At 44.4% G+C, this 25107-nt stretch overlaps 2 protein-coding genes across 3 annotated transcripts in view; one reads left to right on the top strand and one right to left on the bottom strand.

Annotated features, from left to right (window-relative positions):
* The window catches only part of MIDEAS (mitotic deacetylase associated SANT domain protein), an 88621-nt gene extending 83279 nt beyond the window's left edge, over positions 1–5342 (top strand). For both annotated transcript variants that reach the window (XM_083167174.1, XM_083167173.1), the window contains exons 12-13: positions 933–1111; positions 1465–5342. In XM_083167174.1, coding sequence (XP_083023300.1) covers positions 933–1111; positions 1465–1702 — 417 coding nt within the window. In that variant the 3' untranslated portion in view covers positions 1703–5342. The remainder of the gene's footprint in view (positions 1–932; positions 1112–1464) is intronic.
* Positions 5343–8073: 2731 nt separating this feature from the next.
* DNAL1 (dynein axonemal light chain 1) overlaps positions 8074–25107 on the bottom strand; it is a 26237-nt gene continuing 9203 nt past the window's right edge. Inside the window, exons 3-8 of the mRNA XM_083167600.1 lie at positions 22803–22912; positions 21138–21193; positions 19494–19549; positions 17525–17651; positions 10161–10301; positions 8074–9240 (exon numbers count right to left, since the gene is read on the bottom strand). Of these exons, the coding sequence (XP_083023726.1) occupies positions 9194–9240; positions 10161–10301; positions 17525–17651; positions 19494–19549; positions 21138–21193; positions 22803–22912 (537 nt within the window). The 3' untranslated portion in view covers positions 8074–9193. The remainder of the gene's footprint in view (positions 9241–10160; positions 10302–17524; positions 17652–19493; positions 19550–21137; positions 21194–22802; positions 22913–25107) is intronic.

The raw sequence follows: 25107 nt of genomic DNA, 5'->3' as shown, positions 1-25107 counted from the left end.
ATGGAAACTAATGTGACATTAAGTACATGCCTTTTCTCCATTATTACCTAGGACCTAGTGACTCATGCAGGCAATGCCTAGACTCACCTAGTGTGTGCTACGCTTTGAGGAAGTGAGCAATCATTGTCTATCTTAGGGGCCGATTCAGACCCGAATTTGGCCCCATCCACTGTGGGTTGGTGTTTGCACATGCACAAACCCCGGGAGAGAATGGCCGTTTGTTCCAGGAATGGCGGGAAAGGGGCGGAAGCAGGGGAACACCCAGTGTATTATGTGGGTGCCCATAAAAACGCTAAGCTTACCCTTGCAGACGCAGGCCTGCTTGGGGTGGGCGGCTGACGTCATATGATGCCAGCGCCTGCCCCGAATTTGTTGATCTGCGGCCATAAAAAAAAAAGTCAGTCTAGACCAGTGGTTCTCAACCTCGGTCCTCAGGACCCCCCCCCCCCCCCCAACAGAGCGCGGTTTCCAGGTCTCCACACAGAATCACAGGTGAAATAATTAGCCCCACCTGTGCATCTAAAATGTGTAAGTGAATAATGAGTGCACCTGCTGGGTGACCTGGAAAACGTGCACTGTTGGGGGGTCCTGAGGACCGATGTTGAGAACCACTGCTCTATACTGATTTTTATTAGCATGTTATAGCGTAGACGTGTTAGCGGTCATATGCCGCCTCATACAGTTACTGCTGCAAGGAGTCTACAGAACTGTATAGTGAGCACATTACCAGAAACCTTGGGGGCAATAAGATGGCTGCCTCCTTTCTTTATAATGATTTTTAGAGGTTTATAAACCTAATTCGAGACCTGTATGTAAATAAAGCCAAAAAAGTATACTTGATATACAAATTTCAACATGGCATTTTTAAATAATAGTATATTTAATGGTATTTCCAGCTGTTTAATCTGACTGACACCTGTGTTTTTCCTCAGCCAAATGACACCCTGATCCTAAGAAATCAAAATCCTGACACGACGGTATCAGAAAAGGCTTCAAAGCCAAGGGGTCGGCACCCGCGGGCAAAAGTCCCCCCAGACGATACACCGAAACCAGAGGCGCAAACCAAGGCCCCACAGCAAGAGGGCACTTTTCCGTGTAAAAAATGTGGCAGGTAGGTAACAAACCAGGGAACGGATTCAGTACAGATCAGAGGGAATATAGGGATTCTCATTCCACAAATGGTTTACGTCTAAAGGTGCAGAGGTAGGTGTTTTAGAAGTTACCTCTTGGAAGTATAATAATGGTGTCATTTATTTGTCACTGTATCAATGAAAAATAATTAAAATGGCTGGCTGTTTCTGACTCTCCATTTTATCACTTTTGAAGCTTAGTGCATCTGGCCCAGGGTGTGTGCGTACTCCAATATCCTATTCTGTTAGTAAAGAAAGGTTAGACAGCCTCCTTCACATATCATTTGGTAAAGCAAAAAGATTACCGTATGTGTTTTTGTTTTTTTTCCTCAAGGGTCTTCCTCAAAGTGAAAAGTCGCAGTGCGCACATGAAGAGCCACGCGGAACAGGAAAAGAAAGCAGCGGCCAAGAAGCAGAGTGAGGCGGCAGCAGCAGCCGCTGCGCGAGCCGCCTTACATGCCAGATCCCGCCGGATGGAGAGTAGTGACAGCGGGAGCAGCAGTGACGGTAGTAGTGGCAGCAGTAGCAGCAGCAGCGAGAGCTGTGACAGTTCAGATGATGGAGAGATATAAGCAGACACTCAGCGGCTGCAGTGAGGCTGGACCCTCGCTCCGTTCCCTTCACCCCCCTCCCTCCCTTTCTTTCTTTTTTTTTTTATTCAAATTTCAATGTTCGCGGTTTCTGCAAGGATCAAATACCTGACGGACTTCTAATGGGCTTGGGACTTTTTATCTTTTTAAATTAACTATTTATTGGGAAAACTATCACGAATCGTGTTTTGGAGAGCTGGGAAATATGTTTGTCCTACACACGTGCCTGCAAAGACAACTTGCATAGAGACAGCACTCGTCGTCTTTCCTTTTTGAAAGCTGCAAAAGAGCGTTTCTGCCGATGAAACCTGGATATTGTGGACCTTGGTTTTCTGTCACTGTGTACACTGGATAATGTTGAATTTTGCACAAGCTCATGAGTGCAATACTACAGGTTTACCAACAGACGGCGCTCCTGCCATTGTTGACCTACATGTTCTGGTCGGCAAGAACGGAGCGCTGAAGATTTTCCATCCCCTACGTAGAACAATAGTTGTCATTGGCAGCCTAAAGAGCTCTTGTTGCCTGCGCACAGGAAACATCAATGCTGTCGTTGGGCTGTCCTTGTAATGCAGCCTGTTCATTCATTAGAAACCACCTCATTAGTGCTTCAGAGGGGTCACTGGTTCCTAGTGAAATAAATGTGTTTTCCTGCCGCTTAATGGCTACCACCACAAAGCGTAGGTAAACGGCTAGATGAAAATATTAATTTGTGATGCCAAGAGATTACCATTGTAAGTGTGGCGGGATTTCCCTCCTAGCACAGACTCGCATACTGTACAAGTCAGTTATTAGGGGTTTTATACATATTTTTTTTTTTTTTTTAAGTATTTACAATGGGGGAAAAAACAATGCAAATAACATGTATATACACTATATGTAAAAGAGCTTACATATACTTTGTTTTGTAAAAAAAAAATATCTTTATATTGCTTAACAGACAATCTTTATATGTTAATAGTTTTGAAGAGTGACTGATATCTTGTCTTAATGTTTCACTGCCGAATTATAATTTTTTTTTCTTTTTAAAATTGACGTCTTCTCATAAATGCATGAAGTGAAGATTTACTGGGTGGTGCCGATGGCGAATATCAGTATTCTGACCATTCTAGATGCCTAATAGCTGTGCGACGCAATAGAGCGGGTGAATTGTTCCCAGTGTGAGTGCAGTCAGAAGATTCTTTCCTACTTTGGTATTCCTGTTGTGGGTGTGTGAAGCAATGTTCCCTGTATTGGGTAATTCAGACGTTTATTAATGATATTGTCACGTTTCTGCCTTTCTCATGGTTCGCTGCTGTTCTGCACAAAAGGTTTTCATATTAAGGGGGATATTCAATCTCCTGCCGCTATTCCCAATAGGCGAAATGGCAGCGGGGCCCGATTCAATGCTGTATTCCCCGACAGCATTGAACAGGGGATCTCTGCACAACGTGCCCGACTTCACAAGCAGTCGAGCACGTTCTGCCAAGAACGGACGGGAAATGACGAGCTCCCCGATTTCCATCTGCTTCCCGTGGCCACGCCCCCTTCTCAGCGTTCAACAGGCAGGACATTGAATCTCGTCTGCAAAATCAAAGTCGAGCTGGCCGAGAATGGGACAGGGTCATGGCTGTCGGGCCAGTGCGACAGTCATGACCCTACATTGAATACCCCCCTTAGTATCACACCTCTGAGAGAGTAAGAGAAGGTGCAGAAGTTGTCGTTAGGGCTATGGGTCACTGGGTTGACCCAATTTAGGTTGACATGCATTGGGTCGGCTACTGAAGGTCGACATGGCTAAGGTCGACAGGATCGGAAGGTCAACAACAGTTTTTCACAATTTTTTTAGTTCCGACATGGACACCATCTAAGTGTACCGCGTCCCCTCGCATGGCTCACTGCACTCCCTATTCTTTGGGCGCGGTGCCTCGCTGCACTCGGCACTAAATTTTATTCTCCCAACACGCCATAGTGGGTGGTAGGGCATGAAATAAACCCTACCAAGTGAAAAACTCATGACAACTTTTTGACTGTCGACCTAATGCTTGTGTCAACCTTAGCCATGTCGACCTATTTCAGATGTCGACATAAGACCTGTTGATATTCAGTGGTCCACCCAATGCATGTTGACCTCAGTAGAGTTCGCCTAATGACCATATCCCGTCTATTGCAACCAATCAGCTTCAACTGTCATGTTTTTTTATAGACCAATCCTTTATCTAGCACAATGGTTTGATCCATCTGCCCCTCAAACAGAAAATGGGACGGTCCATTTCGGTGAACTATGATTGTTGTATAATAAATATTACGTGATGCACTTGGAATTCAGTGATTACAGTTCTAGGTCATAGTTTCTCAGAATTCCTAAGTGATATTTAGTGGAATCCCCATTACCTAAGGAATCTATACTGTAGAGCCCTAGTGCGTTTACTAAAATTAGTTGTAATGGCATATTTATGTGCTGTCTGTATAAATGCCACATTAGTACATGTGTCTGTCTGGGTGCTGTGAAACCACAAGTCCCAGCATACACTGCCAGTTATCAGCAGGCACAGCATGCTTGAGCTTGTAGTTATACAACACCTGGTGAGACGGAGTGTCTAGGACCAGCCTACTAATGGTGCTTTTTACAAACGTGACATACAAATCAAAGAAGTTACAGAATTCAACCTTCACTCTTCCAACCAGTGGCTTCAAACTCCTATTTCTATGTAGTGGGTTTGTAATCAAGCTTTAAGGGGGTATTTATTAAAGCTCTGAAAGAGGTAACAATGTTAGTGCAAATGTATCAGCCAATTGGCCCCTAACTGTTATTTTTCAAACCAAGTCTGTAACTTGGCAGTTAGGGTCTGATTGGCTGGTTGTTTACCACTCTCCACTTTATCACTTTTTGAAGCTTGGAGCATCTGGCCCTGTGTTTTAAAAAAATGGCAGGGTCTGATTGGTTGGTGGTTAACTGGCATTTTAATAAATACCACATTCAGGTCACACTAATGAAAAAGCAGTCGACCTGCACCATATCTTTTGTAACATGCTTAAAGATGCGAGTCCTGGTTGAACTAGTCTATAGTGTAATATATTTACTGCCAGCATCATAAAACTAAATATATAATAAATATAAAGGCTAAAAGGGAACTTCACCCAAAATTAAAAAAAAACTTTAGTTCATTCCACTAGTAATAAAATAATTAACAAAATAATGTTGAAAATCTTTCTGAACACCCCCATCCCCTCCACTCAATATAGTGGAACTGGTAGATTGTCACTTCGTTGAAATAATGTTGCTGCATGGTAGAAGAAAAAAAAAAATCCCAATACCAGATGACCCTTATTGCTGCTAAGGTAAATTCTCATTTAATACCAGAAGTCAGCAAAAAATGTGAAAAACAGTGTTTGCAAAATACCTTTTTTTTTTATTTGGGGTGTATGAATGAAAATGGATGAGGGGGGTCATCTCTTCTAAGGATACATGTCCCAAAATAAATTGTTTAGAAGGCAAAGTTTTGAAATGTTATTTTGGTCGAGTGCATTGAAGAATGTTGGATTACAAACATGTATACTGTGTGCTACTTGAATACAATATATTTGTTAATAATTATTTTTTTATGGCTATTATAAAAGGTCTGTTAATTATCACCACCAATGGAGTATCTTGTCTTTTGTGGACTGTAATTAAAGTTTTTCTGCAGTTAGGTAACCATGGTTACATATTCTGTACAAATCTCCTGTTGCCAAGCCTGGAATAATACTGTTGGAGCTTTACATCTGTCAGAAGATTTGTTCAGTGGTTCCCAAATTTTATTGAATCCTGGTGCCTTAAGGTCCATACACACTTGGCGATTATGCTCAGTGTGTATGGACAGCGATGATGGCTTTGCAAAGTGCAGCGCTATGCAAAGCCGTCCATAAAGCCTCTCATCTGCTGGTAATACAATCAGATGAGCATCTTTCCCGGCGATGATGCGGGAGTATGCATCATTGCTCATTGCCAGGCTGTACACTCTGGGTGGCTTTGCGCTGAAAGCCGATCAAATTTGGTGTTTTGAGCGGCTTTAAGCTCAAAATCGCCCAGTGTGTATGGGCCTTTAGTGTATCAACATATTTTCAAGCAGGGCAAGGATAAAAAATTAAATAAAGTATTGATATAAAGCTACATATAGCTACAGTAACTTTTCCTCACCTCCTAGGAGGTGAAATACTGACAGACCAAATTACTCCTTAGTGTGCTAAACCAGGGTTGACTACACTCCCGGAATGGCCGGGAGGGTCCCGAAAATTGAGTCCCCCTTCCGGCACCCCGTAAAGGTGGTCAACCATCCTGGATACCGGCAGACCCCCGCACTTCCCTGGTGGCAGAGGTTTAAATTGCTGTGATTTGCGGCATTCTGGCTGAGGGGGCAGGGCTGACTATGCACATTGTGGTGATTTAGTCCCGCCCCCTGGAGACCTGCTAATTGGGGGATTCGCATTACTGGGGGCAGGGACTAATGATGTCTCCATCAGCCTCACCCCCAGAAGTGCTGCCGACAGTCTCCATTCCAGGGTTCTCCTAAGAGAGGAGACTGTAAAAGTCGACAAAGCTAAACTAACAAAGTGAAAGCAATTTTTGCAGGGACATTGATCGGTTTCAAACTTGCTGGATATGGCGAGAGGGAGCTGGGAAGACAGAGATTGGAGGTAGGAGCAGATAGTGACTGGGGGTGTGGTGGAGAGTAAATGGCAGAAGCCGTCATGTTGTTGTGCTTTTACTAGTATTAAGTAAATGGTGCCTACCTGTTTCCTTTGGGGTCAGTGGTGTGGCGGTGTAGTGGTGTAGAGTAGTGCTTCAGTTGTCCAAATGTTTTATGATCAGAAAATCCACTGCTAGTGGCTGCCAATCAATATAACTGTAAGTAATTGATTTAGTCCTAGGCTACCCCTGCAAGAGCCATGTGGCACACAGTATAGTAACCATTGTCCTAGTTTACTGAGGAACACAGGCCACTAATGAATCTTCAGTATAACCCATGAACATTAGTTTTAGATTAAGGAATACAAGTTATGCTGGATTCCCACCTGTATAGGATACAACAAAAAAACTATATACTAGGTAGATGTAAGCATCAATATTAAAGGGCAGGTACAAATGCATTGTAATGGCACATCTGCTTACGTGGCTAAGTTGTCTGATTTGGCTGGGTGAAAAGTGGCCAAATCGGATGTGTTCAGCATCTGATCCGATGTGCAGTCCTGCGCAATTGGGATTGGAGTCAGAGGTTGGACCTGCTGCACGTCCGACTTCTCGCTCGGTCCATCTTCCGGCAGCGGGGAAGGGAATTGCATATGATATATCGTATGTGTCTCTGCTTCCCGGGCAGTTCCAGGGGCATTGTATGTGTCTTTTCCCATCAGAGAAGTTGAATAGTGTATGGGGGCCTACATATTATGAACAAATTTGAAGATGATATAAAGTTGGTAAGGGGACAGCTTAATTCTATGGACTAACCAGCACAATAATAGTGTTCATTCTAGCACCCTGCTCCTTGGTGTCGCTGTCTGCTGTGGTACTTCAAGAACAGTCTGGTTTATATCTCAATGTTGAGCTGCAAACCAGACTGTTGTAGAAACACCACAGCAGACAGTGACACCCCAGGCAGGAAGGAGGAACTGCAAGGATTTTACAAGGAGCAGGGTGCTAGAATGAGGACTACAATAACATCCCTCTGTAAAATGATGGGAAGCGGTCATCTATTAGAATGAACTTAGGTCTACAGTCATTAGGTCGACCGCACTAGGTCGACTGGCAGGAAGGTCGACCTGACTTAAGGTCATGGGCCAAGGTCGACATGACTTAAGGTCGACTTTGCATAAAGGTCGACATGAGGAAGGTTGACTGGTCATAAGGTCGCCATGGGTTTTTCACTGTTTTTTGAGCCGACATGTGCCGACAGGCGGTATTTCATGCCCTACCATCCACTAGGGCGTGGAGGAGGTTATTAAAGCTGAAGCATTGCGAGCGTCCGATTCTCATTGCCAACTGTGTCCATGTCGACTGTGTTGACATTTGGGCAAAAAAACAGTGAAAAACCCATGTCGACCTTATGACCAGTCGACCTTCCTCAAGTCGACCTTTATGCAGATTCGACCTTTAGTCATGTCGACCTTGGCCCATGTCGACCTTAAGTCAGGTCGACCTTCCTGCCAGTCGACCTAGTGGGGTCGACCTAATGACTGTAGACCTAAGTGTGGTCTGACAGATGTACCGATTCCAAAATGATTAGTTGCTGTTATTATTTGGCATGACCAGCTGCTCAGTCTTTGCTACCACGGCAGGAAATAAAACACACTTGAAACAAATAAAGAACGTTCTGTTCAATATCATTAAAGGCGAGAAAAACGATTTAACACTTTATTTAACACACTCACACTTTCATATTTCTGATCATTTCATGAAAAGATTACACCCAAAAATCTATAACCTGTGTAAAAAAAAGATGGGGAGGGGGGTATTTAATTTGCGATACGAACTGTAGTAGATCAGCGCCAGCAGTTTTTTTTATTTTTTATTCAGTAACCCATAAATACTTGCTGAAACTTTAGACCTTTACAAACAGAGCCCTTGCCTTCCCCAATAACATAACTGTATAAATCTATGTACTCCATCTCACAGGTAGAATGAAGGATTAAACAGGTGCCATTACTGCTCACAAGACTGGACTTCTTTATTCCACTTTCTCTATGCAGAAAAATAACCTTTAGGATTCCTTTCTATGACAAATGATATATTTATACATCGTATATAAAAGTCTGTGCACTTGAGTATATACTTAATGTACCCTTCAATTACTCAGAGGTAGGGATGACCATCGATTATTCAAAATTTATGGTTTATGGTCGATGTCAAATACTTTTGCCATCAATGGTGGGAGAACCAGATTGTTTCCCTCCAAGATGGCACAGCAGAACTGATGTATTTTTTTCTCTCAAGGTGCTGGGTGTCCATGTTGGAGCATAGCTCCACCCTTGAAGACCTGCCCCCATGTTCTGATTGGCCCATGGGCCACTGGTGATGGCACCAATGCCCACCCCTACACAGAGGTGACAGCCACCAATATTTATTGAAAACTAGCCAATGCATTTCCTATTGGATACACAGGGAAGTCTGTCTCCTACTTCACTTATGGGAGCGCCTTACAGAATGGATACATTGTATAATGTGTTCCATAATGATACTGTTTAACTTGTGCTTGGTCTCAGGTGTGAAGAATTCCTTAAATTCATACACCATTTTGTGCAAAAAAGGAAAACAGATGTACAGCCCCATCCATCCAGCCAGCCACCAGAAGTACAATTTATAATCTGTTTTGACCCACAACGATACTTATCCATATAAAAATGAAACCATTTTAAACATTATTATAAATACAAATAACATTTATAAAAAAAAGGTAGTTTTTTTTTTTGTCTTTTTCTAAAATGGTTTAAATAAGTTAAAATGATAAAGACACAGAAAGCTTAGGCGTCATCTCCCTCCTCATCTTCCGCCTTAATGACTGGATTTCCTGAAACACAAGAGTTGGTAGGGAAAGGTTAGACTTGTGAACCTGGGTGGTAGGATTGCGGAACTCGCCACAGATTCTGCAAACAAATGAAACCATTAACAAAACGTATAGATCACACTAATTGCACATAGTATCATCAACGACCGATCTAGTGGCCACTGACCCTATCATTAGTGAAATTGCTCAGGATGTAGGCATAACATCATTTGTCTAGGAGTTCGAAGGAAATTGTTTTTCCTGGGTTAAAATTTACTATCATCACTTTCAAACCTGCAACCCAGCAATTACCTGGCATTTTGAGTGCTGGGTCATTTTGCCAGGTACAGTCTAACCCCCTTTCACACTGAGCAGCAAAGTACCGGGTTAAAAATGTAATTTGCTGAATTACACAGGTATTTCTTCAGTGTTCAGAGGTCGCCAATCCTGGTAAAAAGAAGGGCTGGCGACCGGGGATTTAAGACCTGGTTTGACCCTTTAACACTGAACAAATTACCAGGTAGAACTGATTCACCCAGTAATTTGATGTTCAGCGTGAAAGAGGTATAAAATGGGAGTTGAAGATTGGATGTTACCTATAGCAACCAATCCGTTTCTATCTGTTATCTTCTAGAACAGTGAACCTCAACCTCGGTCCTCAAGTAGAACCCCCCCAACAGTGCATGTTTTCCAGGTCTCCACACAGAATCACAGGTGAAATAATTAGCTCCACCTGAGGATATTTTAAAATGTGTCAGTAAATAATGAGTGCACTTGTCAGGTGATCTGTAAAATAATGAGTGCACTTGTCAGGTGATCTGTAAAACATGAACTGTTGGGGTTCCTTGAGGACCAACCAATCTTGTGTGTCTGGGCCAAAGCAGCACTGCTACTAAGTAGATAAAACATCTACATACATTAATGTTCTGGCAACTAAGACTCACCGTCCAGTTTCTTCAGCTTAGGAAGACGTTTTGTGGCCTCCTCTACCCAGTTGCCCTCCAGTGTGTGTTTTTCTTCCAGAGGATTTCCCACAAACACAAGATCCTCCAAGCACGGCAGGTCAGACAGCTTCCCAAATTCCGCTTAAAAGGAACACAGTAGCTTCATGTAAGTTACAGAAGGAGAATAGAGTGGCCACAGAGCCTATGGGGGACAGAACCTATTGCATGTACCCCATTATTATGCACTTTTTCAGCATCTTACAATGCATGCGGGCCTTTGTTTTATTGACAAATAAGTAGATTATGGGGGTATCCAATCCTGGCTGAAGTTTTCTTGCCAGGCGAAAAATCGGCAATAAGCCCAGGCCTTGCAATTCAATAGGATGCAACAGGTGCAAAGAGTTCGATTTGGGAGAGTTATTTTGTTTCTGTGCAGAGTAAATACTCTGCACATTATTTTTACACTGCAATATAGATATCAGTTTGAAGTAAAAACACACAAATCTAATTCACTTTGCACGTTACATCTGCAGTGCAAGTGGTTTTGTCCATTAGAGAGAGAATTTGCTTTTGCAAGTGAACCAGCATCAGACACAGTGTATAAAGGTGGGTACACACCTACAGATTTATCTGTCCAATCTGTCTGGTAATGTGTAGGAGCAAATGGCAGATCCCACCAATCAACCAATTTGTGAATGGCCATTGTCTGTTTTGCAGCGTTTGGGAGCAAATTGGTTGAAGCCGTTTATTTGGATAAAATTGTTAAATCAATAATTTCCTTTTATCAGTTTCTCAGTGTTTGGGAGCAAATGGTTGACTGTCATTGCTATATAAAAAAATACAATGCTTGTGTATGTGTAGTGAAAATAAATATTTAATGAAAGGGTATGTTGAATAAAAACAGTGTGAAAGAATAAACATATAAAAATTATGTACTCTCAATATTTGAGAAACACATCACCTCAGATGACTGTTTACAGCTCTTTATAGAGTGGGGGTGGGTGTTTTTTTTTTGCTGTTCCGGGACCCAATATTGTATAGATTGGGAGCTGATGATGCTGCAAGGGAGTGAGTCTGTTCTTGCTGGTGCGGCACTGGGGACGGTAGTTTGTCCATCTGTCCCTATTCTTACCTTCCACTGGCGCGCATAACAATGGCGGTTGTCCTCTCTGGCAGGGCGTCCTTTGGACAGTGTGTACAACACACACAGTGTGTGGGCACCTTAATACAATAGTGTAAAGACCCCCATACACTATGTGACTTCTCCTATGGGAGAAATCAGATCCAATTTTCTTTGACCCACCCGGGATCCTCCTGGGTGGCAGGATCAAATACAGCCCTTCTGCATTCGATGTTTGACGGGGATCAGATGTGCAGCATGTATGATCTCCGGGTCAGATCAGATGCGCGGGACCGCCTATTGGATGCCAGACACATGCTATTTCATCCAATTTCCCAACCCAGCGGAATCTGGTGAAACTGGGCCCAAATCGCAAAGTGTAGAATATGGAGGAGTGAAGTACTTTAGACAAAGGGAATTATCGGAAAGTATGGTCTAGGTCCAGGCTCACAGTTAGGAGAGTTCCCTGATGGTAAGGGGAAGGCGCTAAATGAGAGATGTCAGTGAGGGGCAAAGGTCGAAGGCTGAGGTGAGAGGGAGAAAAACATTCAGTAAAGTCACTGAGCGGGAGAGGGGTAAGGTTGTAGGAACCACAAGAACCAAGGCAGGAGCAAGGTGTGGGTGTGTGTGAAAGCTCAAAGACTGGTGAGAGTTACATAGGTGATAGTAAGACCAGACAGGAGTGGTACAAAGCAGGAGGATTAGCAGCAGAGAGTGAGAGGCAGAAACCTGGGTATGGAACAAGGGGTTTTCCAGCGTTGGGAGCAAATTTGGTACTTATGTATTATCTGGGCTCCCAATTTTTTCATTGCATGCCACTACTTAAGGCATGCGATGCGATGCTTCGTTGTAAAGAACCGATTTTTAATTGTATAGTCACCCATGGGTGATTTCATACCCCCACTATCCCACTACGCATGGAGTTGAATTTATATAGTGTGGCGAGCGGACGCGGATTACTTTACATGTATTCTGCGTCCCCTCGCCACACTATATAAAATCAACTCCATGCGTAGCTGGATAGTGGGGGTATGAAATCACCCATGGGTGACTATACAATTAAAAATCGGGTCTTTGCAATGAAAAATCGCATCGCATCGCATGAATTATATGCCACTATATTGCATGCGATGAAAAAAAATCGGGCGCCCAGATATTACATAAGTACCACTAATTTTTTATTACAATTTGCTCCCATACATTACAAAAATTTTGTTCCAACCAGATAGATTGGACAGAAATCTTTAGGTGTGTACCCAGCTTAAGGAAATCTCAGCAATGAGTACTATATGTGTAAAGGGTCTCCACTGATTATCCTAAAGGGGGACACAATGCGATATGAACTATCGATATGGACTATATAGTACATATTGCACCGTGTGTATACGATACGCTCCACCGCAGGGTTGGTATTGCAAGAAAAAAAACAAAAAAGACTGGAGGCATCACAATTTTGACAAGAGAGTACACAATCTAGTTCAGTATTTAAATGAGCTATTTCTATTCTAGTCAGTCATCCATAGCCAAAATCGCACCATGTGTATAGTCCATATCGGTGGTTCTGAGCTCCGGTGAGTTCAATGGAACTCACAAAGTCAACATCACACAGTGTGACCCTTAAAATTCTGATATATTGTTGCTGGGAACCCAGCAATTCATCTGCAGCACTGACCCTCAGCCAAGCCTACAGCGGTGTAGAGGTGATTCTGCAGCACTGACTCTCAGCCTAGCCTACAGCTGTGTAGAGGTGATTCTGCAGCACTGACCCTCAGCCTAGCCTACAGCTGTGTAGGATTTGATTCTGCAGCATGGACCCTCAGCCTAGCCTACAGCTGTGTAGGATTTGATTCTGCAGCACTGAGCCTCAGCCAAGCCTACAGCTGTGTAGAGGTGATTCTGCAGCACTGACACTCAGCCTAGCCTACAGCTGTGTAGGATTTGATTCTGCAGCATGGACCCTCAGCCTAGCCTACAGCTGTGTAGGATTTGATTCTGCAGCATGGACCCTCAGCCTAGCCTACAGCTGTGTAGGAGGTGATTCTGCAGCACAGACCCTCAGCCTAGCCTACAGCTTGTGTAGGAGGAGCAGTGTTCGCGAAAACCACCCAAAAAAGTGGGTCCCGGGGACCCTTCACTTCTAAAAATTGGGGTCCTACCGGACCTTTTCTGGGTCCCAACGGAATAAAGCCTCCTCTCCCCTTCTCCCCAGCATGGCTCATGTGGGACGGGGGGGAGTATCAATTGGCACACTCGCATAAAGATACATATATACTGGAAACGATATAAACATGAAAACAGGGACACTGCGCTAAAATTTTAGGGCATGTTTTTTGGGGGGAAGTGGTGTGGTCACATAGTAGTAAACATTACAGCACACACCGTAATGCCCAGTACACATTACAGCACACACCGTTATGCCCAGTACACATTACAGCACACACCGTTATGCCCAGTACACATTACAGCACACACCGTAATGCCCAGTACACATTACAGCACACACCGTAATGCCCAGTACACATTACAGCACACACCGTAATGCCCAGTACACATTACAGCACACACCGCAATGCCCAGTACACATTACAGCACACACCGCTATGCCCAGTACACATTACAGCACACACCGCAATGCCCAGTACACATTACAGTACACACCGTAATGCCCAGTACACATTACAGCACACACGCTATGCCCAGTACACATTACAGCACACACCGCTATGCCCAGTACACATTACAGCACACACCGCTATGCCCAGTACACATTACAGCACACACCGTAATGCCCAGTACACATTATAGTACACACCGTAATGCCCAGTACACATTACAGCACACACCGTTATGCCCAGTACGCATTACAGCACACACCGTTATGCCCAGTACACATTACAGCACACACGGTTATGCCCAGTACACATTACAGCGCACACGGTTATGCCCAGTACACATTATTGCACACACCGTTATGCCCAGTATACATTATAGTACACACCGTAATGCCCAGTAAACATTACAGTGCACACCGTTATGCCCAGTACACATTATTGCACACACCATTATGCCCAGTATGTGTACAAGACACATTCAGTTTGCTATATTTCCCTCTGCGAGCCAGATGGATAAGACGGACAGGGACGTCCCTATCTTACTGGGAACGATCCTCTTCTCCGCCGTATATAATGCTTGTATCAGGTAGGCAATGAAGACACTTTCCCTTCACCACAGGATAATAGGTATATGTAAAAGAAGAGGTACCATACGCCCCTTAAGGGAAATGGCGTCTCCTCTTCTCCGAATAAAGACACTTCTTAGGTACACCAGACAAAACCCAGGTCTTTCTTAAATTCCAGGAGGTTTCTCCAGATGTCAGAATATATGTAAAACACAATATGGCCACATATAGAGTAGTACAGTACTTTATTTCTGACAGCATAAAAAAATGGGGAACAAAAATACACTGGGGTTCTGTTTAAAATTTCAAACGCCACATAGGAGAAAAACAAGACAATTACCAGAAAAGGTGGAGAACAAGTTGGAACTAGTTCTCAAAAGCGCTCAAAGCATGGAGTCCCGGGAACTCATACACAGGGCACTGATATGTTTCCACTAACTACAGGTTAGAATTTAAAGGGTATAGTGACCAATTCATGTTTGTCAAAGCTTTTTTCTGTGCAATATGATATGATTTTTAAATTAATTTATTATGGTCCATATTTTTATCTTACATGCTTCTATATATCTTATTGCCTTTTATTATCATTCTTTTACCCAATAAACTAATTACATTGTATTTTTGTCTTTTTTATGTGAATCATGTTCCATTTAAATTGCCCAGAGCACAGCGCACTTTACATATGGATCTTCCGGAATTACAGAAAAGCAGTCAGCTTTAACATATACCGGAAGTGGGGCAATAACATCTAAGCATACGGGACGGAAACGGGGCTGCATCATCCACGTGCTGTCCCCGTCCGATACCGGAAGCGGGGCAACGAGACGCTACTGCCGAAAACCAGACCTTGAACGCATACTAGCCGTCACTCCGCAAACCGGAAGCGGGGCATAGACGCGACGTCGGAAGTGGGGCAGGGAACCTGCACCGCAATCTCCCTCACACTGTCAGCGCGATAAACGGCGCGAAATAGCGCAACTTTATGATTGGTCACTATACCCTTTAAATTCTAACCTGTAGTTAGTGGAAACATATCCTTGAAAAAGACCGTAGCGAACGGTCGAAAAGCGTTGGATCCACTACAGACGCCCACCTGGGAGAGGCTCCTTTACCTGGATTGTGTGGACAGTGCCCTGTGTATGAGTTCCCGGGACTCCATGCTTTGAGCGCTTTTGAGAACTAGTTCCAACTTGTTCTCCACCTTTTCTGGTAATTGTCTTGTTTTTCTCCTATGTGGCGTTTGAAATTTTAAACAGAACCCCAGTGTATTTTTGTTCCCCATTTTTTTATGCTGTCAGAAATAAAGTACTGTACTACTCTATATGTGGCCATATTGTGTTTTACATATATTCTGACATCTGGAGAAACCTCCTGGAATTTAAGAAAGACCTGGGTTTTGTCTGGTGTACCTAAGAAGTGTCTTTATTCGGAGAAGAGGAGACGCCATTTCCCTTAAGGGGCGTATGGTACCTCTTCTTTTACATATACCTATTATCCTGTGGTGAAGGGAAAGTGTCTTCATTGCCTACCTGATACAAGCATTATATATACGGCGGAGAAGAGGATCGTTCCCAGTAAGATAGGGACGTCCCTGTCCGTCTTATCCATCTGGCTCGCAGAGGGAAATATAGCAAACTGAATGTGTCTTGTACACATTTTCCTTGTAACATTGTATTTTTCGTGGTGCGGGGCCACCACATGCTATATTTTCCACTAGCTGACCTTGAGCGCTGAATCTTTTCTGTTTCATCATCCCTTTTTTTGTTCATTATGCCCAGTATACATTATAGTACACACCGTAATGCCCAGTAAACATTACAGTGCACACCGTTATGCCCAGTACACATTATAGTACAGTGATTTTTATTTACAGTATTTATTATAGCACATAAGTGCTGCTTACCTACATGCTTGTTGCTAGGCGTTATATGCTCCTTGCAGGGGTTATATGCGGGGGGGGGGGGGGGGGGGGGGGGGCATTTTATGCTGATTGCCCCATGAGGTGGGGAGGCATTTTAAGTTCGTTGCCACAGTGGGGGGGGGGCATTTTTTGCTTGTTGCCACAGGGAGGGGGAGGGGGGGGGGGGGTCGTTTTCCAAAGGCTGGAAAACATGTCGACATGCTGCTCAGCAGAGTAGGTGAGCGAGCTATCAGCGCGGCGGGGGACTGGATGTGGCTGGAATAGCTGACACCCTGCTCTGAGTTGCTTTAGCCACATCCAGTCCCCCACTACCCTGACAGCCCGCTCATCTACTCTGCTGAGAGCGGCTGTTACATCTACATCCCATCCTGTCCCCCCCTCTCAGCAGTGGAATGAACTTACATGGCGGGAGGGGGACGCACAGTGACTCGGTAACCTGCTCTCAAAATGAGGGCGCGCGGCTTTAGGGTGCGCAGCAAAACCAACAGTGATTGGCTGTCGGGCGGCCTCTATTCAATGATTGGGTCCCGGCGGCCGCTGCTGTGATTGGCCCGGCGGCTCACATGTTTAGTACAGCGCGTCCTCGGGGACCCCTTTAGTTTTAAAATCTGAGTCCCCGGGGACCGTTTTCGGGTAAAATACGCGATATAGCGCGTTTTTGCGAACCCTGAGGAGGTGATTCTGCAGCACAGACCCTCAGCCTAGCCTACAGCGGTGTAGTGGTGATTCTGCAGCACTGACCCTCAGCCAAGCCTACAGCTGTGTAGGAGGTGATTCTGCAGCACGGACCCTCAGCCAAGCCTACAGCTGTGTAGGAGGTGATTCTGCAGCACGGACCCTCAGCCTAGCCTACAGCTGTGTAGGAGGTGATTCTGCAGCACGGACCCTCAGCCTAGCCTACAGCTGTGTAGGAGGTGATTCTGCAGCACAGACCCTCAGCCTAGCCTACAGCGGTGTAGAGGTGATTCTGCAGCACAGACCCTCAGCCTAGCCTACAGCCGTGTAGGAGGTGATTCTGCAGCACAGACCCTCAGCCTAGCCTACAGCGGTGTAGTGGTGATTCTGCAGGATTCATCTGTTCCATGTGACTGGCAGATAATGGTTAAATGAATAACTGGAGAGGGTTATAATAAGAATGTGCTTACCCCAGTCTTTCACTGCATTGTTGGACATATACAGAACTTTTAACTTCTTCATTACATGCATTCCTCTCAACTTCTCAATTAAATTGTAGGAGATCCATAGCTCTTCTAGGGTTTCACCAACGGCTTCCTAGGGATAATCAATATGTTACTGTACAAGGGGAGGAAAGCTAAGATATACTGACAGGAAATTGTACAGTAAAATATCCCCACATCATTTATACGACACATATGTGGTTGATCAAGCAGCTTGATCTTCACCTGGAATTACATCCCACCTTATCTTCTAGGTGGTGGTAACTAAATACATAGAATCTGATTGGTTGCTATGGGCAAAATCCATATTTCACTGGTGTGCTTCTCTAGGCTTTCTGGCTTGTGCTGGTTTTTGGGGTGCCGCACCCTGCACCTAAATATAGCGATAGGGACCCCCCAATATACGGAGAAGCCTTGACGACGGCTTACACATAAATTTGCACAAATATATGTAACTAATATCTCGGAATTCTAATATCATGTAGTGTTCTAGATTGGTTACTAATAATACTCAGTGAGCTGAGGGGAAACCAGATTGTTACTTACTCAGCATTACCCCTCCTCTCATGCACCTGAATGGTGTTACTGATTGAGCACCTGCCACTAGCTATGTGTAGATGTAGGTGTACCCTCTCAGGTAGGGGATCCTGCAAAATGTGAGGAAGAGGATTGGCCTGATTCTACGTCAAGGTGATAAAATCTAGCATCTGTGGCTTAATATGGTACTGTGGTGGTAGGCCTAGCCTCCCCTCCTCATCGCACCCTACCTCTCCCGCCAAGTATCCAAACCCTTCCACCCCTTCTAAGTGCCTAACCCTCCATCCCGCAGCCTAAGCCTTACCTACCACCTATCCCTTTGCCAAACCCTACCACCCCTTTATAGTGCCTTCCTCTAACATCTCATCCCCGCAGCCTAAGCCTAACCTCCATCCCTCCTCGCACTCTATCCAAATATGCTCTTGTAATAATAAACACATATGCATTAGAAAAATGTGTAAACTATAGCCCTCACCAGCAGTGATTTCTTGTGTGATTGGGAGACTACGTAGGTGAAAGACTTGTTCTGCCCAAGAGCAAAACTGTTCCTGTGTGATCAGTCAGTCCTCTGTAAACCTTTTCCTGATTGACAGGCAGAGGCATTTGGGAGCGATAAGGCCAAGGTCTGCACCTAAAAATTTCACAAAGCCCCCTGTGATGACCAGCCTGCGCAAGCTAAGGTTTGCTCAGCTGCAAGTGGCGTAATAATAGCGCCGCAGACCAGCAGTGGCGGGGAGGCGCCAAGTAAGTGTGGGCGCCGGGGTCTGCGGGGCTATTGTTACACTACCTCTACCTGCCTTATCCAGCCGCTACCGCGTCTGTATTCGGCCGGGACCGTAGATCTACTAATCTGCGTCCCGGTGCTTCTCTCCTCCTGGCTCCTTAGGAGTCAAATGTCCATCACAAAATGCCCCCCCCCCCCCCCCTTAGAGCAGACAGTTTTAAGATGCTAGAGGTGGCAGCAGCGGCCTCCTCTAGCATTTAAAAAAAAAATGTCTGCTCGAAGGGGTGGGGGCGGCCATTTTGTGATGGACATTTGACTCATAAGGAGCCAGGAGGAGAGAAGCACTGGGACGCAGATTAGTAGATCTGTGGTCCCGCCTCCCGGCCGATACGACACTGTCAGCTGCATTAAACAAAGGCCTAGGGCTTACACGGTAAAATCAATAAATATTATGGGTTTTCTTTTTGCATTCATTTTGGAAAATGGGATGGTAATGGTTTCCCAATGGCATTAGCCTCGTTGGCATTTACAACAGAAGAACAGGTCATTTACTGAACAAGAAAAGGTGCATGTGACCATGGCAATAACTTCCCTATGTCAGGCAATGGTTTAGTAAGGTTGGTACCTTTACTGCAGTCACAGAGGTCAGTAAAAGGAGGGAAAACAAAGACTCACCAATCCATTTAAATTCTTTATGTTATTCCGTCCTAAAGACAGTATTCGGAGGTTTTCTGAAAGAGACAATATTTCATGGTGACTCCATTAATATTGATGCGACTGTCTTCTTGACAGAGTACTACTGTATTAAAAGAAGTTATTTGGTTGGCTCTATACATGCAGAGGTGGCTTTGCCTATTGCAAACACCTTTCATCTATTCACATTAGTGGCAGCCATTTTATAGGCTCGCCAAGGCCAGGCCAACCTGTGGATCTCCAGTTGTTGTGAAACTGAAAGCCCCACTGATAGCTGGCAAAGCATGCTGGGACTTTGATTTTCACAAACAGCTGGTGAGCAACAGGTTGGTGAAACACAATGGACAATTATGGCCACCGCCAATATCAGCAGCTGCCGGGACCAAAATGAGCAATATCGTTAATTATATCACTCTCTATGTCCGCACTTCAACATTCCACTTAGTGATGACATCATTAGTTCCAGGTTGACTATTGGTAGCACCCATCATAAATTTTCCCATCAAAACAATCTTAGGTACCGATACCAGATGGCAATCCATTTACTATGTGTTTCAGTATAATGCGCTCAACTTGCTTTTCCCGAATGGCTTACCATACAAACAAAACATCAATAGGTTATGTATATAGGAGTGCATGAGAGCACAGCTGTATATATCCCACCAAGATGGAGACAGTCACTGCTATACATGGCAATGCACACACCCCAAAAATATACTGGTCGGCTCCCAACAAAAACTAACCCTATTGTATGTTTGGTATACATGAGGAGACCAGGTGGGCCAAGTGGTTCTTATCTGCCATAAAATTCAATGTTTCTATGTAAGTGGTTGCAGCATAAAGCAAAATAAAGTAGAATTTGGGAAAGAACTGTGGATGTGAATGATTACTTTATAACAAATGGTTGCTGCTCTAGTATCATTCTACATTTATGCACAAATCTACGGACATATTCTGCCAGTTATGTGCTAACCGATACAAAATACACTAGGCCGATGGGCTGATCCACTGACCTATCTGATGATTGGTTAGTGAATTCCCACTTACCAATCAGAGGTCGCATGTGTTGTGTCTGGGCGGGCAGATGTAAATGCAGAAAGGCACAGTATTCCCCTTTTTCTCTGCCCCTTTACAATGAATCTTATGGCCTGTGCATGGTATTGTAAACGATTATTTTATTTTTTTTAAGACACCTTTTGCTCTTTTCTGTGATCTGCTCTTGCATCGGATCATCTGTGTGATCACCTGGCATCGGAGGAATCCTCAGCTTACTTGGTTTGCCCAGTACTTGCACCCAGCTGGAACCAGTGACGTTGCATCCAAGGATGCAGCCCCCAGAAAACAAGGGTGGAATGGTGACTGTAGACACTGCTTAATAGGCGCAACATGACAATCATACTGCAACTTAGGGTGCACTGCCACCATCACTGACCTGCGCGAGCATAGATCTCAATACATTGCAAAGATGTACGAAAACCCGATGGGCTCTCTGAATCTTGGAAATGTCCATAATAAAGCGAATACACTCTGGTCTAAGAAAACAAAGCCTCTACAGAATGGACCACTGGCAATTTTAGACATGTAACAATCATTCAGGAAAGACAGGCCCGGAAATGTTGCACTTACTCAATCCATTCAGGTTGGCGATTTTTTCAATGCAGTTGGTGGAAAGGGACAACTTCCTTAGAAAAGAAAAAAAAAAATATTTAAAAGCTGTTTAATACACACGTTAACAATAGAGAGGTGGTACCGGCAGTTTTCTATACTTGTGCTAAAATGTAAGTTACAGTATGGTTCAGTCAACGTTTAATGGGTCCCCATTACATTGTTGGCTCAGGTGCAAAAATATAATTTGAGCCCCCTTCCTCCACTCCAACCCTAGTTCACAATAGGCTACACAGCAGTGGGTGTCAGGGGGTGACAGTGGAAAGCAGGGGTGTAAGAAGGGCAGGGGAACGGTGGTGACAATGAGAGGCAGAGTCTGACAGCATAAGGCAGTAAGTGGCAAAGGTTGACAGCAGAAGGCGGGGGGGGGGGGCACTGAGTGACAGGCAGAGGTTAATATAAAGAGAAAGACAGTGACAAAAAAGGTAAGGGGAGGCAGTGGCTGATAAGGAGCAGTGGGTGGCGAGGAGCAGTGGATGGCATACTGCAACAGTCACAATGTCCTGCATGGTGCAGAAAATAGGGGGCATGTACCATGGTGGGGACAGGAACACAGTGGTCTCTACTCTGTGCGTGCACATGCAACAGGGGCCCTTTGTGCTTTCCGGGTATGAGCTGCCTTTAATTCTCAGACTGCAGGCAGTAAATAATAATAAAAAAAATGAGAGCAGTCTATTTAGAGGCAGCATGCGGCTGTGATCAATAGTGCTAATAGGTGGCAGGACTATCAGCTGGCACAGGAAAGGTCAGCCCTAAGGTAAGGGACAGGTCCCTCAGACAGTGGGGGCCACCCTGCTCTCTGCACTGGGCCTTTCATCTGACATTGTTCTGGTGCAATGGGGCGGTACACCTGTCAAACCGTAACACAGGGTCCTAAGACTAGCTCAGGGAGGACAGAAACCTCCTGTGGAGCAGAAGGGCAAAAGCTTGGCTCAAGGGATGACTTTCAATGTTCCACCTCTGGGTACATAATCTCAGCACTAAATTTTAAGATACACCCTAAAATCTCTATTGTATTTTGCTGGTGTAGTCATTAACATGTCAACATTATGGGTCAAACTTTCCAAATATTAACTTGATTACATGCATTGTAAAACAACAGGGGTAAGTCAGTGTTAGTCACAGATCTCAGAAAACGCATGCCATTTGTACATCATGTATACAGCAATATTTTTATAAGGTCCATTCTACATATCTTGCCTGACAAAATACTGACATACACTGGTTCCAGATAGGATGTCAATAAAATAAAAAAAAAAACCAGGTCTGACCAGGTCTGCTGCTCACAGCCTGCTTCGCAATGTAGCCGATTTCCTCAAGGCTCATGGTTCAGCTAGACTCTGTGTGAAACTGTACAGGGGGGTGTGACCCCGCAGACCAATAGGAATCCTCAATGTTTTACACTGCAGCTTCTATTGGTACTCCCTCTCACACCTCCCTCTACAGTCATTTTAAACTGGTGAACAGAAAAACTTGATTTGATAACTTAAAAAACCTTTCCTATTTACACAGGACCTGGTCTTTATTTGACAAAATCTGAGAATATTTCTACTGGAGTTAAAAAAAAAAAATGTTAAAGAATATTAGCACTAGATGGAAGAAATGTGTTGCTTTTTGATGGCTTACTCGCAGTTTATCAATGTGGACAGAGATGCATCCATCTTTTCTATGGGTGGAATCTGTGCATACAGCTTCACTTCTTTAGCTTCAGCTGCTTTCTGTCCAGACTTTTCTTCCTAAAACAGAGGACAAGAGACGTGTAGTAGAAATGGAGCGAGAATGTTTTCCCTGTTTCCCCAATCCCCTACCTGGATCCGCCAAACGGCGGCCAGCAATGATCTGCGATCAATCGGGGAGATCAGGACATTGCATCAATACAACTATAGAAATTTATTATATTAATGCAATCGACATCATCCAGCTTCTGAAACAGGAAGCATCAGTTTGTAGTGAGCTAACCAGGGCTCCTAGGTTTTCTTGGGATATTTTTTAACCACAAATGACGTTATCACAAATGAAAAATAAATGTACAAAAACCCCATGGAATTGTGGGCAGCAATTTTAATTCCCATACAGTACAAATAACTTCCCAACCTCAACAAAGACTGACCCTTTTGACAATGGCTTTTACTCGGTGGGGCACGCTCGCAATGTATTTCTTATACCCCTGTTTTTTTCCCCAATGAGAACGCACATCGGCCCAGGATATTTATTAGTGGAAAAGGAAACTACAAGGGTCAAGGTAATTGACATGGCAAATTCCTGTGTCATCAGTGGAAAGGAGGTATTGATTCTACCATCATGAAGCCAAGCCTGAATCCGTCTGTCACATATTTATCAGACTTGTTTGATCCCATGGGATCTGGGCCAATAAGGTATTCCATCTTACCATAAGTAACCGCCTGTTACCGACTCCTCCCACTGCACAGGGGTCAGGTGTTTGCTGCCACCGCCAGGCTCCATCACATGGTACCTGGAACGGCTTCTGCTGTTTATGCATTGACAAACTGCCGCCATACCTTCTGATGGGTGTCAGCTGGTTCTTTCTGGTCCCTCACCTGGACCAGGCAGTGCATGGTAGCTGGCAAAGCCAGTAGAGCAGAGAAACTCAACCAGAAACAGTAAGAAAATGGAATTGAATTTGGCGCAATTCTACTGTCTGAGGGATAAAGAGGAAGTCTTTTTGAAGGTAAGAAAAAGCTCTGTACTTGTGTATTTGCAGGGCGCACAATTTACATATGTACAGCACCGTAGGAAAATCGCATCGCATGCAGTTTTGCTGTGCAATGCGATGTGATTTTCCTTAGTTAATTTTTAGTCCACCCCTGCCTGCGGATCGCATCACATGCCATTTGTTGTGATGCAATTTTTCATTGTATAAGTAGTAGTACGTTTATTTATAAGGCGCCACAAAGTGTCCGCAGCGCCGTACATAGCAATTGTATAAGCACCCATGCGATGAGATGTGATGGTACTTCATTTTAAAAGCACCCATGCACATTCCCCACTATCCACGTCACCCCGAAGCGTGGCGAGCCACACGAGGGAACACGGTTACGCATCATCCCAACCTTTTCATACCCCCACTAACCACGTCGGCGTGGAGTTGATTTTATAAAGTGTGGCGAGTGCAGCGAGCCACCGAGCCTGAAGCGTGGCGAGTGGACGTGGAATACATGTAAAGTTATCGGTAAGTTATATATTAAGCTCGCCATGCTTCGTGCTCTCTGTGCTCGCCACAATTTATAAAATCAACTCCACGCGGACGTGGATGGTGGGGGTATGAAAAGGTTGAGAGGACGCATAACCGCGTCCCCTCGCTTCACTTGCCATGCTTCGGGGTGACGTGGATAGTGGGGGTGTGCTAAATCCCATTGCATCACATAGACATGTACACTGGGGGTGTTTCGCTAAATCACATCGCATGCGATTTTGCGTGTGATGCAATCCGATTGGCGGTCAGGGAGCAGTGAATAAATTAACTAGTGAGATCGCATTGCATCACATCGTACGGCACGAAAACATACCATGCAATGCGATGCAATTTCACTACGCAGAATAGCCCACTAAGCTATTTGCAAATAGCTTAGTGGGCTCCCTGCAAATACACAAGTACCAATAGCTCAAATAGTCTTAAAAAGAAATAAATAAATAAGACTCCTCCCCTCTGCTGGTTTTGCTTGGGGAGTACAGCATACAGATGTTCACAGCAGAAAAACTCTTCTTCGTGTCATTAAAGGTATATGTTCACATCATGGACTATAAAGCAGAACAGAAGCGTAAATTTAACACCAAAACGTTTTCTGCGCCTCCACATGTATAGGATGAAGGTAATATTTATTGCCTTTATCCTATACATGTGAAGGTGGAGGCGCAGAAAACGTTTTGGTGTTAAATTTACTTTTATATTTGCACTCTCTGTGGGGTAATT

Source organism: Crinia signifera, chromosome 12 (genome assembly GCF_055691185.1).
Source record: "Crinia signifera chromosome 12, ASM5569118v1, whole genome shotgun sequence".
Lineage (NCBI taxonomy): Eukaryota > Metazoa > Chordata > Amphibia > Anura > Myobatrachidae > Crinia > Crinia signifera.
Note: the sequence above shows the minus strand (reverse complement) of the source record. Positions and strands in the feature narration are given on the sequence as shown.